General features: G+C 34.8%; 2 protein-coding genes across 2 annotated transcripts; one reads left to right on the top strand and one right to left on the bottom strand.

Moving 5' to 3' along the window:
- Positions 1-7,627: 7,627 nt before the first annotated feature.
- On the top strand, positions 7,628-8,904 carry LOC113303943 (jacalin-related lectin 3-like). Its single transcript, XM_026553027.1, has 3 exons — positions 7,628-7,829; positions 7,925-8,218; positions 8,301-8,904. Exons 1-3 carry the CDS (start codon positions 7,827-7,829, stop codon positions 8,697-8,699), a joined length of 696 nt encoding a protein of 231 aa, XP_026408812.1. The 5' UTR covers positions 7,628-7,826; the 3' UTR covers positions 8,700-8,904.
- Positions 8,905-8,997: 93 nt separating this feature from the next.
- LOC113303944 (protein PEROXIN-4-like) lies at positions 8,998-15,324 on the bottom strand. The gene is made up of 6 exons (XM_026553028.1): positions 15,170-15,324; positions 13,826-13,953; positions 10,571-10,690; positions 10,365-10,493; positions 10,004-10,133; positions 8,998-9,322 (listed from the first exon to the last, which is right to left on the bottom strand). Exons 2-6 carry the CDS (start codon positions 13,829-13,831, stop codon positions 9,234-9,236), a joined length of 474 nt encoding a protein of 157 aa, XP_026408813.1. The 5' UTR covers positions 13,832-13,953; positions 15,170-15,324; the 3' UTR covers positions 8,998-9,233.
- Positions 15,325-15,681: the final 357 nt, after the last annotated feature.

Genomic DNA, 15,681 nt, shown 5'->3' with positions numbered 1-15,681 from the left:
CTTTCGGCATACTTTGAGTTCTGCAATTCAGTAAAAGAGTTGTTCACGGTGGCTAAGAATTAACCAGCGTATGGGTCTAAGCAACGCATGACACTTATTCTTCATTTTATAGTTGCATTAGAGAATTTTTGAGAAGTCCAATCCCCCGTGTTACTAACAGGTTCACCCATAGTGGCTGGGAGTTTAGCTGCAATCGCTACCATCAAGTGGGAAAAAGAATAATAGAAAATTTAACAATTGCACCACAAGAGCTTACAAGGGTATTTATTAACGGTGACATAGCATGTTTCATATAAAAGGCTCCTAAGTTTTATTGAAATCTTTCGAATATTGAGGAATAATATGTTGTCAAGCTCCATTTTATGATAATTTTCAACTGATCAACACTTGAATTTGGAGATCTCAAGAAAGGATTAATTAAGTTATCATGTTTAGTACTATGAAAAAATGTAATTTATTTTGATGATGAGATTTATATGTATCACCACCCGCGAATCGTACCCTTTCGAAGGAAAAAAATGTATCAACTGAAAAACTCTAAAACCAGTTAATAAGTAGTCAAATTATGATGGTACGTCCAAGTACATTAGGTGATTGTTTGTCTTAATATTTTTTTAAGTGATCAATCAAATTAAAGTAAAAATCAAGTCTTAGTTCCTTTGATTCTTTGAAGGAACAACAGTCAAATCCGGTGGCAAAAACTGGAAAATGCGATCAAGCAAAGCAGGCAAATGCGACAGCAGCACTTTTGCGATGAATTAGTTGTTTATTTGTGTCGCCATAGAACTAAGTCGATGAGCACACCGGATGAAACGATCATTGCAATCTTTTGTATATACAGTATTTTTTTAGTTTGATTTTGATGAAGTGTAGCGCTAAGATTATAATTACGTACGTGCATAAAAATTCTTACTTATGGCCACATAATTAATGACAATAGCAAAGTCTTTGTCGACATTGATCTATAAAATGACATTAAAGGTTGTCGACATTGATATCTGACATATGTTGAATGCGTTAAGTAGCTTATCTTCGGCAATTTGGGAACAAACCAAAGCCCGTGCCGTAACAACCTAGTATATATGTAAGTTAAAATCAATGATGATAAAAAGTAAAATATTTTTGTAATGATAAGGTTCCAACTACCATGTTTTTCTTATCTGCTATAATATCTCACTCAATGGATTAAGTACATGTACCTCCTTTACTTGGTCATGTTACAGAATTATATGAAACGACTTACATTCAATTTAGAAGACATCTTTGAGTTTCAAGTTTCGGGCGTTGATTGAAAGAGTACCGCCATTTCATGGGGAATACTCTGCAAATTTTCTTGGAATAATCCACTAAAATTTGGACTAAACGTTATATCACTATTACCCATTCCTCTCAATCAGGGATACCAGAATGAGTGTTAAAACATTTCTCGGTTGAACCCGCCAAGCGTTGGTATGTCAAGATTGGTTGCCATATTTTAGTATCGAAACTCAAAAGTAGCTTGATTAGATTACTAGAGTTAACTTCGTTGGGTTAAAATAGGAAGTCTATAAATGTTGAGACATACAAGTATTACTCTGAATACATGAAGATTTTGAAGATGTATCAACATCAGAGTAGACATGATCCTTCTACTTGAGGTTAGTAATACAAGACTTGACTTGTTTCCATTTCTATATCGTTATTTTCAAGTCTTTTATATTGAAAAAATAACATGCGAAGGTATATACATGAAACTCTAGTATTAGAGACTTGATCATCTTATTATGATCGAAGAGTTAAGGAAGAACATACAAGTTATTTCACAACATTGGTATGTTGAATTACGAAGTATATCGTTTATATTTTGAACTTCGTAAGTGCGACATAGAAATAATATTTGTAACTTGCTACTAGATTGTGTAATGAACTTAGGATTGATTTCATGCCTAGAAAACTATGTTTAATTACATGAGTTTAAGGAAGTGGACTTACGAACTTACTTCGTAGTTGAAATAAATCAAACGGATTGGTGGTCTGGTTTTCATTAAAGATCTAAGGCATGACCGATTCCTACTTATATTGGGTATCATGGTAGGACTGACCCCTACTTATGTCGAGAACCATCCATGGTAAAACTGACCCTTACTTATATGGGGAACTAAGGTAGAATCGATCTTTACGTATATTGGGAATCAAGGTAGAACCGATCCCCATAAGCAAAAAAACTGATTTATCTTGTCACGTACACTTTAGGATTTGTGGTTTGGAAATTGGGTTTGAGAAATAGGAAAGTTCAAGATGTTGACATAGTGAGTAATTTAAACATGCGCGCAAATCTTATATTTTATTATTCAATGTTATTCCTTGATACTCAAAGTGAGATCCCAAATTGAAATGTTTGAGAATCGTTTTATTAAGATTTTCGAACATATATGTTTTGTTTTTCCAGCAAGCAAAACATATATCGGAAAGATATATTAGTTAAGTATCATGTATGCTAGCTAATATTGAATTATACTAAAATCCCCAAAATTTTATATGAACCCTATTTTAGTATTCAATAAATTGACAACCAAATCAAAGAATTATGGGTTCCTAATATACTAAGTATAATGAACTTCAAATTGGTGAAACAAAACCCAATTTGATTAAGCGATCTGCATGAGATAGGACTAATAGCGATGTAAACAATATGAGCTCCAGACTCCTTACTTTCTTCAAAGTTTATGAGTCCATGGCGATAATTCAAGTTTTATCATTTCATAACAATATCAAACTATCAATTCATACGTTTTAAGTTTTTTTTATATTTTTATTTGAACTCACTTTTGTGTTTGTTATATGTATTGGAATGAAAACATAACTCGGGCTTTTAAGGGTATGAAAAACTCTATTCTTCTTATTTTTCCTAGTCTAGGATTGAAAATATATAACGCTAGAACAAGTGGGGAAGGCAACCATGCCTTGGGATACCTCAGCCCCTGATTCCACCAACTATGATGGATTACTTCAATGTCCCTAAAAACTAAGATGGTTATGTAAATTACTAAGGAGTGTCACTATTTTCCTTTATAAAGCTTGGTAGTGCAATTGAAAAATAAATAAAAAACTATTGTTGAATAGTTTAATCTCATACAAATAATTTTTTTTTAGAATACAATCATTACAAGATTGTTACATATCTCAAGACTAATTGAAAAATATAGTGCCTATAAGAATTAACTTAATAGGTCTCTTCACAAAATTACATCTGCCTTTACTTCAAGAATTAGATCTTATGATGTCTTATTCTTCCCTTAAAGACCCTGCAGTTACGTTGCTTTCACACTCCCCATGTATAATAGCATAAGGAGGAATATACCATATTTAAGCCTTTATGAATGATTCATTATGTTGGTTTTTAGTGTTGGGAAATACAAGTGCCAAGCGATGGAGATTTCAGTGGGTCATTACAATGCCATCGATGATGACACTGTCGTTCAACATTATGTTCGACGCTAAGTGGTTCATCATCCAACGCATAATATTCAATCCTCTATAAATCTTCAATCTCATACAATTCACACTTATACCATCTATACAACGAAATTTCAAGTGCTCGCTTTACTTGAGAAGAAGATGTTGCTCTTATTTGATCCTGGAAATTAGTTGCAAGGGATGAAGATTTCAATTTAGCCATTTTATGGGACAGTGTGTTTCAAAGGTTTAGGACATTAGCCGTTAATGAAAATTCAAGAAGAACAAAAAAGAGCTTTCAAAATAGATTTTCCTTTTATCAATAAGGATGTGAATAATTATACGAAAATTTTATGGATAATCAAATTATCCATAAAATAATTATACAAAAATCTTATCATCCTGAATTGTCCATGGACGAACTAGTGAGTATATATCTCAATAATTTTTTTTTTAGCGAATCAGTTTTATTTATTTAGAATCATATTGGTTTAATTTCAATTTGTTTTTTTTAATTATACATAATTCCAAAATTTTGAAGCCAGCATAAGATGGCATGACGAATGCTATGAATTATATAAGATACATGGGCAAGGATTTAAATTTTTATTAAATGTTATATAATGCCACTAGTTTTTCATTAATGAAATAAAAATAATTACATCTAGAATGATTGAAACTAATTATTTACATACATAGATCATATTAAAGATCCATCCTGTTAGGTTTTGTAGATCAAGAATGGTGTTCAACATAGAAAAGATCTCACCGTTTGACTCTCACTTGGTAGTTAAATCTTATCAAGAGAATCTTCTCTAAAACCTTAAAAAGTAACCTAAGGGGGATCATTCATGAAGATGGGAACACGACAACAATCTTGAAATGGGTGAAATATTGATGTGGTTGAGAAAATTGGGGTATAATTAGTATATTGCCTAGATGTTTAATGTTCAAGCTATCACCAGGAGTCATAGTGACAGTTGGTTATTGGTTAAACAAAACTACAAGAGTTGTTTCCATGTCAATGACTTCATCACCTGATGTTGGTTGAGTATCTACCACTAACTTTGGAGCATAACGACGACTTATTTAACTCCCATGAGTTCCACGACTTCTCAAACTTTTCTCACGTCCACTACCCCAGGACTTGAACCTCCTACATCACTAGGACCATGAATCTACAACACCAGGTTTTGAATGTACACCACTATGACTTGAATGTACACCACCATAACTTGAACCTACACCACCATGACTTGGACCTACACCACCATGATTAGAATACGCCAGAGTAGAGATGTCAAACATCATGTTATCCCTAAGCCTTTGCATTTGTTCCAAGTGGATTTCTGAAATCATTGTACTATATGGTTATAATCGTTCAAATGGCTCTGATACTGCTCTGGTGTACCTTGTATCCCCCAAGTAAATGGTGGCATATCCTACGGTGAACCCAATTGACTGCTACGTTGGTCGTCTGTGGTGGAGGATGGTAAGACATATATTCATCAGTAACTGGTATCTTACCTAAAGCAGAGAAATCCATTCGACCCAAATTTGCGGATGCATAACAATATTTGGCTGGTAAATCGTGCTAAATCAAGAAAGGAAATAAACTTCTTCATGATCCCCCTGGATCAAATCTTCAACTTGTTCCCAATCTTGACCATCCCTTGACAAAACTAACCAATCATTGTAAAAAATCTCTCCACTTTTATAAAGGTTGATGGTTTTCACCTTTATTCCTAGCAACTGAAAAATGTGTTTTTCTCCATAATACCAAACACCCTTTATAAACGTCGAACTATATAACACAATCCTCTTAATGCTTAGTTGTAGTATACTTTGGGATTCCATGGTTTCGTGCTCAAGGGTTGATAGACACAACGTGAAAAAAATATTATTATTTTTTCTACACAACTGTTGAATCCGTTGAACCAAGGAAACATGTTGACCACCTTCAATTTGCCATGTCGTCCAACTATCGGCATTTTACTTGTATGTGAATGGAAAAATATCGATATTATTATGAAGATAAGGTTCATAAACACGGAAGTAAATATACCACCAATACCGAAAATAATAACATTGTTGGGTTATGCATTTACCATTTTAATATTTGTAACGATAATAAATAAATGATGAAAATATATTATGGTTTAAGCTCTAACACTTCCCGAAACCATTCAACTTTTCTTTGGAACACGAGCATCTATCGAGGGTTACGTATAGTTTTGATCGAATTGGAGACCCCATGTAATATGTTGGTACTCACTTTAAATCTTCTAATGATTTGAGAAAACCAAACGATGTCAGTGAACAAGCACTTTGGAAATAGACATTAGCCTATGTCCATAACAAAAACAAACATTTGAGATCCTCATAATGTTCAGGGAACAAATAGGTTATTTTCCCTATCCTGTTTTCATTCATTTTCCTAGCATAACGGTTTTAGAACTTTTCAACCCAGACAACCTTGATCCATGAGATCTCAGTCTATCTGGATTTTCTTCTGGATCATTTGAGAATAATTTAAGTCGGTCTTTCCATATTCCATCCGAATCCCACTTTAATTTTTCGAATGGAAGTACTTTTCCTCACATATAATTCACGTCAATACTTACAAATCTAACTGCGTGAGTCCTATAAACAACATATTTCATCATTAAAATTAGTAAAATGTAAAAACTAAATATAAAAATTGAATTACAACAACAAAAAACTTATCACATTCGAAACCCTTTGAAAATAATGTATTTGTAGTCTTATAACATCGTTCTAATATAATTTGAACAATTTGAGTCCAACGATTTCAAGATTTTATAAAATATAAACGTCATCAAGGATATCTTCGTACTCGATCTTTTAACAACGGAGGGAAGTACTCGAACACCGGATTGAACTTCGACAACCCCACCTCTTAGAGCACTGACTTAAGTTGTTTTGGATGATTAGATACATGCACATAGAGTATACCATCGCCAGCTTGTTGTCTAACATTTTAAAACCGGTATCATTTGTTATGCTCGGTCCACTCATCGCGGTGTTGGTTGATCCTTTGATTTTTTTTATTCTTTTTTAGCTTTTGGTTTCTGAAGAAAAAAAATTATAACAACAAAATTTGGAGGGGATTAACTAGTGATCAAAAAGATTTTTGTTCAGGAGGTATGCTTATTTATAGGAGGGATAAAATCGACCGTTGGCGATAATTATTTATCTCGAGAAGCATAGGTTAAATCGCCTGGGATGAAAACTCGATCGCTGGTGCTCTCCACATGATTGCTCGATATAATGTCTATCACTCCATCCTTTTCCACAGTGCCAGAGCTTGTATGCCATGCGACCTGGTATAACAACTGAAAAAAAAATATACACCACTCATACAAACCGGCCTAAGAAGTTTCTTTCCAATTGCAAAAAAAAATCAGAAATTAGTTTATGCACACAATCAATTTCAAAATGACTTTGAAGACCGAAAAAATTTACTATTTGTGAAGCAACTTTGCTCTGGTCCTGACTTATGCTTGGATATGCAAACACCCTCTTTGCAATTTAGAATTTAATAATCTTGTTTACCTTCCAAGACCACCAAAGAAAGAATCAAATTATTGGTGGCTTAAGAAAAAGGACCGGTTATAACAAGACCTGAATTATGCCGTACTGAAAAGGAACCGTCCACCGTCCTTTACAGACACAAAAGTTACAACATCTCCACCGCGAGTTCTTTGAGAATATAAACATCCTGTGTACTACTACCACCTAACCTAGCTTCCTAAACCGTCTGCACCAAAAGAAATTGAACATACTTTATAAAGTACAAAAAGAAAAAAGAAAACCCTTTTTTGGTGTGTAATATCTTGATTTGGTCTTTGGTGGCACAAATTCGTTACCATATTCTCATGTTTCTCATTTTCATAGTTAGTGGAACTAGGAACCTCGAATATTTAGTGTCATGTGTTAGGGAACTTTTTCTTTTGCTCTGGCACCATTCGGATATTTTTGGAACCAGCAGCAAGAACACTTGTCAAATGAAATTTTGTCTCGTCGTAAGATTTATTAATGCTGCTAAATCAAAAATGCTTTAACAAACAAGGAGCAAATTTTTTTCGGCCCCCAGAAACATCTTGCCCTCGTTAAGTTTCAACTTTCAAGAAGATAGAAAAATCTCAATTAAATAATGAAGTTACCTAACCAGGATTCGGAATGAGGCTCCACCGTTTGCATGTCCAAAAGTTGAACATATTGCACCTAACCAGTGTGTGTATATATAGGACTACTTCTCATACATTTTTCTGATATCTAACAAGCTTCCATTGATCAGGAATCAAATTTCATCAATCACCTAAAACTCGTGGTTTGAGATATCTCAAGTTTTCTTCACCGGATTCAAGATGGTACTTTCATTTGCTTCTGTTTTTCTTCATGTGGTGGTGCTGCAGGATTATTTTTGTTCGTTAAGTTTAATGAACGTTTTGTTTTCTGTAAACAGTTCATCAGCTTTCGCAGTACTGATGTAAGGGGATATGATAAGAAAAAGAAGAAGAGCAGCAACAAAAGCAGCAGCAACGACAAATCACCAATTTGCGCCGGACCATGGCCATCAAGTACTAGACAAGAAGGTGACCCATGGGATGATGGATATCATACAACTGTGAAGCAATTGGTAATCGTTCACGGAGCTGGTATCGACTCCGTCAGGTTCGAATACCATGATAACAACAGTGGCACCTCCTCAGTTTGGTCTCAGAAACATGGAGGAAGTGGTGGCTTCAAAACTGACAAGGTCCTCTAAATTTTGATTCGGTATCCATACTAAATTTCACTCGATCGTTGAGCTAACTGTATTGTTCTTTTTTCTTTGGCAGATAAAACTTGATTTTCCTGGTGAATATTTGAAGTCAATCAGTGGGTATTATGGTAGTGTTAACGATTGGAGTCCTGTGTTCATTCGTTCGCTTACTTTTGAAAGTAATCGAAAGAAATATGGACCATTTGGTTGTCCAAAGGGAACACAGTTTTCGTTTCCAGCAACCAGTACTGCAACTAAAATTGTTGGATTCCATGGCCATTCTAGCTGGTATCTCACTGCCATTGGAGTGTATTTGAAGCCTATTGAAGATCAACAAAAACGGCCCTCTAAAGCTCTTATGTCATCTCAACTAATGTCCCAAAACTTCGTCTCGGATTCTGGTACTCATGATCATGCGAACAGTTACAGTGTTGTTCAAGGAAGTGGCGCCCTTCAGGAGATTGTAATAGACTAAACCGAATAAATTCCGCATTTCTACACTTGTATTTACTCTTTTAAGATAAGTCTATTAAGTAATGAAGCATTAAGTTTTCGAAAGATTTTCTGTTATTTGATGATCATCAAGTAGAAAAATGATGATCATTAAACACAATTGCAATTTGCATATCCCGTTGGTCCGAGTTTGGGCTAATCAATAAGATTTTCAGTTTGGGCTCAAATAAAATGTAAACACGGCCCAGCTTGCACAATTGACCTGAAAAACAACAGTGGGAAATAAACTTGAAAGCTAGATTAGCTGCAACAGTAAATAATTAGACGCAACTTGATGTAGATTTCACTAAGAAAAAGCAGCTGCAAGTTACAATCAGAGACTCTCTTAGCATCCACAAATAATTAATCATACCAAATTAGACATAATCTAGATAGATATCACAACCAATCCGAAGTGGATAAATAGTATTGTACATAATGCGTATAAGTTATGAATAATATTACATAAAAGCTTTATTACTTCATGAAACTGGAAGTTTGTCTCCTCAGCGTAGTCTTATCCTTTCTTAGGCATTGCAGCAAGTTTAGTATACATCCTTGCCATAGACTGGTACCCTCTTAGATCACCAGACCGAAGAAGATTTCCTGCATCAAAGCGAACACAAATATTAATAGGTAATCCACAGAATGTGTACTTGACTAATATGAGTTAAGAAAGTAAAGGGCTTCATCACAAATAAAAGTTTCAAATAATGCTAAAATGTGTACATAAAGTCCTAGATTTTGCACAAATGCAGTTTTAGAAAGTGGGGCTTTTGGCTGATCATGTTTGCCTAGCTGGGTAAAACACTGTAGGTGAAGCACTTAAGTTTGAAGGGTGAGTTATCAAAACGGTTGATCACAACTAAATGTTCAATTCCGCTACATATGTCAATTACGTCCTAGACTGACTTATCGTTTCATCTACATATCATTCTTTGGCAAAATTAAGATACCATAATAATTGTAGGTACTGAGAATTCATGGTTCACAACAGGCACACAACTCGAGATCGTAATATTTGATCGAAGTTTCTATATCCTTTCAATCACTGATACACATTCAGCTTGAATGTACTACATCTAAGCCTAACAAATTCATTATGCATACTGCATTCATTTCGATTTGGCAACATGATATCATATTTCATAATCTGGTTCTCTGCAATTTAGACTATTTCACCATATTAAATTATTTGGAACCATTTTTGTAGGAAGTGATAGTATCTAATCGGTGTTGAAGCTAATATGATAAGCCTAAATTACACAAGTTTTTAAATCAACATACCTGAATCACAATTAAGAGGGCTATCAGCTTCTGGATGCGCCATCAGAGCAATTATGGCCCTACAAACTGACTGGAGAGTCCACGCAGGGCTCCATGCAGTTTTCAAGATGTCTAGACAAATCTCTCCTGTCTGGAGTCAAAAATGTGAACAGCTATGGTTAAACACGCATAAGAAAAAACGAGTTACAGACTCAACAGTGTCAATACCATTTTACATTCAGTCTAAAAAGTAACTTTAATTTATCCAGTTCTCATCATATACAGAACAAAGTAAAGAGAAAACTGGCCCACTCATCATGTAAAAACAAATAGAGAAAGAAATCCAAAAATTGCATTTAAAAGTTTGAAAGAAGAAGAGCACCTTAAAATGCACATTTGGATGAAATATTTTTGTTAGGAACCGCACTTGAGGAGGTTGCAAAGGGTATTGTTCTGGAACAGCAAATGCGAGTTGAAATATGCCGCCTTCGTAAGGAGTTTCCGATGGTCCCTGTATATAGAATATGTCCAAGTTATAAACAGTAAAATGAAATAGAAAATGATATAACCAATTATGATATTTATTACCTTGATAAGCGCAGTCCACTTAAATATGTTAGTGTCATCGCACACAAGCTGGATATCTGGATCAGCTACTTTTTCTCGCTGCACTTCTTTATATTCCTTGAAGAGCCTAGCCCTAGATGCCTGTAAATGAGGCACAACCAATAGATGAATAGAGAGTATAGCATCATCTGTATTAATCTGTATCAAATATCCATGCTCAGCTAATGTAAAAAAAATCACACACAAGAGTTCTTCAAGAGTGTTATCAAAATGTCATGCTAAACATAATAAAACATGGGTCGATCTTCCGTACTACATATCTGGTGAAAGTCTACACTAATTCAATAGTGTTATATGTGATCCACTAAGGTAGCTCCGAAATCAAATATACATGAAAGGTTGATAGATACATAAAATGACCACAACAAATATGTAAGGACACAAAAAGAATTTCGCTTGTTAATTATTAATAACACAACATTAGTACAAAATCATGAAGTAAAACCCGAATCATATAATTCAGACCTTAAAGAGGAAGACATTTGAAGACAGAGCAGTTGAAATCAATCTCACTGAACTTATAACTTATGGCAGAAGCCTCGATATGGGAATAAGCCATAAGAGTTCTTCAAGAGTGTTAACAAGATGACATGTTAAACATAATAAAAACATGGGTTGAATACACAGCAACGCAGTGCATACCTGGTGAAAGTCTACACTAAATCAACATTGGATCCTCATAAATAGTGAATAGTTATATATATATGTGATCCACTAAGATAGCTCTGAAATCAAATATACATGAAAGGTTGATAGTTATTTATAAGGACACAGAAAAAGAATTCAATTATTAATCTTTATTAACATTAGTACAAGATCATGAAGTAAAACCTGGATCATGTGATTCAGACCTTAAAGAGGAAGAGATTTGAAGCAGAGCAGTTGAACTTATAACTTATGGAAAAAGCCTCGATATAGGAATAAGCCTGATTTCGCTAACACAGGTGGGAGATATGTCTGATAACAGACTAGAAGTCTAGGATACATGGACACAATAGATGACCAATGTAACAAAGCCTATGCTTATACACTACATACACGGGAACCAGACGCCACAAGCAACAAACATATTGACCTTATCAAGCGTGTCTTCTTAGGTTATTATCTAAAGAAATTCTAACACTGTGGTGTCACACTATCACGAGTATATTTTTTTTTGAAAGGGTCACGAGTATATATCTATCTGGTTTTCTCTGCAGCTTTCACATTATGACTAACAACTGGGATGAGGACCATGAGGTATTGTCAATTAGGGAGTCGGTCAGTTCACACGTATACGCAAGTCTAATCAACTTATATTCTAGCACTCGAGTTTTCTTGTTTCCTAACTGCTCCTACTTCGTAGACAGTTTTCCCATTTTTACATTTAAGGTAAACTCATATACTAGTTACACTTCCTCTAGTAACAACTTCTTTATCATTCAGCCTACTACATTCATTAGCCCAAAATCCTGAATCAATATTACACGTTACATCAAAATTAACAAAACTAAAATACTAGTATACAGAAACTAAATACATGCACATGGAATAAAAAGGCAACCAAAATGGGCAAAATAATGACCTGCATTTTAATTTGCTTAGTTATTTGTAGAGTCCCTTACAATTCAATACAGAATATGAAAATCCTAATAAAGAATCCCTCTTTTCACCCAGAAACAGATAAGATCCGACGAGAATGATGATGACAAAAGAGTTCTCCTTAGAACTACACAAATCAATTGAAACACAAATCATATGTGATCTGCTTAATAGATACATACACTACAAACAACACAAATTCTGAGCAATACTAGATTCTTTAGATGTACTGGACTTTCTCAAACAGAAACAGTCACCAACAATGCATAGGGCTAGGGTATATTGGCACTGTACTCCATGTTACTAGCTTGCAAAGTTACTGACAACTTGGATCGCAAGAGTAGGATGATCTCAAACAAATAGCCTTACGAGCTCATAAAGCGGAGTATAATTCCAAGGTATGCTGATATGTAGGCATTGCTGGTGGCCTAATCCGGTTGAGAAATTGTGATAACATCGTAGAATCTAGTATGATGCAGCAGTAATCTTTAGTGAAATTAGTGTAAGGAAAGACCTAAAGTAATCAAGGTGACCTTTTTCACAAGTACAACAGATGCCTAAGATGAATATACATAGGTATCGAAGTATCACTCTATGCTCAGCTAATATAGACGAAACCACACATAAGAAATCTGCAAGAGTGTTGACGAGATGGTACTCTGTAAATCACACATAAGAAATCCGCATAATTAACTCAAATATAATATGGAAGGGCCGCTCTACTCATTGCCAATTGGTGTTGAGTTGAGAGGCCCTTCCATATTATATTTGAGTTAATTATGCGGAAACTAGTGATGTGGGACTATTGTCCTTTCACATACTCTAATAAAAATGTGGGTAGACATCCAAGTTCCATAATACCATATCTGGTGATAGTCCACACCAAATCGATATGGATCCCAATAGATAGTGAATAATTAATATTTATATGAGATACATCAACATGTCTCCAAACTCAAATATACTCGAAAATTTGAAAATACATACGCAAGATGACAAACAAATGTATAAGGTATACCACACAGGAAAGTAGTTTGATTGTGAATTTATGATAACACAGCATTAGCACCTTAAAAAAAAATATATATTTAAGAACTGATCAGTTGAAGTCAATCTCACTGAGCTTACAAGTTATAGGCCTTATGGGCATTGTGCTGAAGCCTCGATTTCGCTAACACCAGTGAGAAACACGCAGACAAGTGCGTCTGCTTCTTTGGTTATGTCGGAAACAATTCTAACACTGCAAGATTAGTCTTGAGGTGTGCAGTACCACACTTCAAGACTATATATCTAGCTTTTCTTCTCTGCAGCTATGAATAACAACTAGGAACGAGTATTTCCAGGAAAACGGTGAACTAGTGATATCGACACTCTAGCATATATGCTCATTTAATCAACTTAGATTCTAGTATTTGAGTTCTCTCTTTTTCTAACTGCTCCTACGTCATAGATAAAATCACCCATGTTTACATTTGAGCTAAACTGCAACTATGATCATACTTCCTCTGGTAACTGCTCCTACTACCAATATCATTAGCCTAAGATCCTGAATCAACATCACACATTCCTCTACTACACAGAAACTTAATACATACATGGAACAGAAATGCAACTAAAATGGGTAAAATAACTGACCTGCATTTTAATTTGCTCGGTGGTTTGTACTTTGTAGTGTCCTTGATAATTCAATACAGAATATCGTAATATAGAATCTCTCTTTTCACCCAGAAACAGATGTTTGATGACAAAAAGTTGGCTTTAAACTACACAATCAATTGAAACACAAAGCATATGAGATTCGCTAAACACGGACTACACACTGCACAAATTCTTATCAGTACTAGATTCTTTATTCTCAAACAGAAAAGGTCACCAACAATGCCTAGCATACCTTGGGACGATACTCCCTGGTACTAGCTTGTAAAGCTACTGACAACTTGGATAGCAAGAGTTGGACGGATCTCAATTAAATAGCCTTACGAGCTCGTAAGGCGGAGTATAATTTCAAGGTATGCTAATATGTAGGCACTGCTAGTGGCATGATCCAGTTGAGAAAGTGTGATAGCATCGTGGAATCTAGTAAGACATGGCATTACTTTCTTATGAAATAGTATAAGAAAAGACCTAACCAAAGTGACCTTGTTTGGAGTCTTGAGAGAAAGGCAAATTTATATGACAATTAGATACTTTAGGGCTTGCATAAACAAATATATCTCGAGAAACGAGGAAATAAAAAGAAAGATGCAAATCAATTCTGGAAATTCTACTAACTGTATGGTAGGAATGATGCTACGAGTATCTTGTTTGAATATAATCGAACCCAATCTATTAACCATAGAGACGCATCCTGATGGAATTATCCCAACCATAAGTGAGTATTCCCTACAGTAGGAACACAAACAATCCTAGAAAGATGTCTTCTTCTTCTTTTTCAATCAACAGATCTAGATTACTTCAAAGATTATTCACTTTTATACAAATCAAAGATTCTTCCTTATAATATCTAAGTATATGACCCAAATTCTTCTTAACTCAGATCAAGACAAGCTCGCCATAATCACTAGGTCTTCAATACCTTACAATCCATCTCCTTTAAATGAAAAATTAAACAAACCTAGGGCTTCAGGTACTAGACCAGCTAAAATTCTTCTCTCTTTTTTTTGAAAATGATTTTACAGTTGTTTTTGCGTTAATTATGAGAATTTGATGAGTTTTCCTAGAACTGAAATCACAAATTCCATTTCTTCCAACTCAAAATCATAAACTCTTAGAAAATTCTCACACAAAAACCTCTCGATTATAGAAGAAGAAACTAGTTGGGGTTGGAGTAAACTTAACCCTAAATTATTTTTCCACTTTCTAGCGTTTATATTTTACAGATTTTTTTTTCCTGAATTAATCAAATTCGATTACTAATTACGAAGAAATCAAACTTCTCAGAAACAAAAGAATGGAAACAATTGAATTTTGAGATCATACCTGACGGAAGCGAATCCAGAGCGAATGAGAAGAGAAAAGTTATATCTGAGCCTCGGGGTTTTCGATTCAGTGTAGGCTTTTCTTGTTTCTTTTTACTTGTCCCTCGAGTTATTGATTTAATTATGATATAACACCCTCCGCAATTATTTTTCTGTATCCGGTCCTCGACGTAAACTTGAGTCCTCTACCGCGGGGTTTCAATTTTCAGATTGCGGAGGCCAACACTCGATCGGACTCGCACAACCAAAATAAAAACACTCGTCAGATTCATGTCATCACTAGTACTGGCCACTAGCTCGGTAATAGATATGCTGGTCGCAGATAGTTTTCAACCATTTTTTTCCTAGTTCGTTGGCATTAGCAAGACTGGAAAAAAAAAAAAAAAAACATTTATTGTTGAGAAGTGAAACTAGACCCGAATTTAAGATTTTGAACAACAAATCTATAGTTTGTAAGTAAAACTGCCGAGATGAAACATTATTGGGCTGACCGAGCGAAGCGAGGGAGGACCT

The sequence above is a fragment of the Papaver somniferum genome, chromosome 8 (genome assembly GCF_003573695.1).
Source record: "Papaver somniferum cultivar HN1 chromosome 8, ASM357369v1, whole genome shotgun sequence".
Classification (NCBI taxonomy): Eukaryota; Viridiplantae; Streptophyta; class Magnoliopsida; order Ranunculales; family Papaveraceae; genus Papaver; species Papaver somniferum.
The sequence above is the reverse complement of the archived record's forward strand: the minus strand, read 5'-3'. Positions and strand labels throughout refer to the sequence as shown.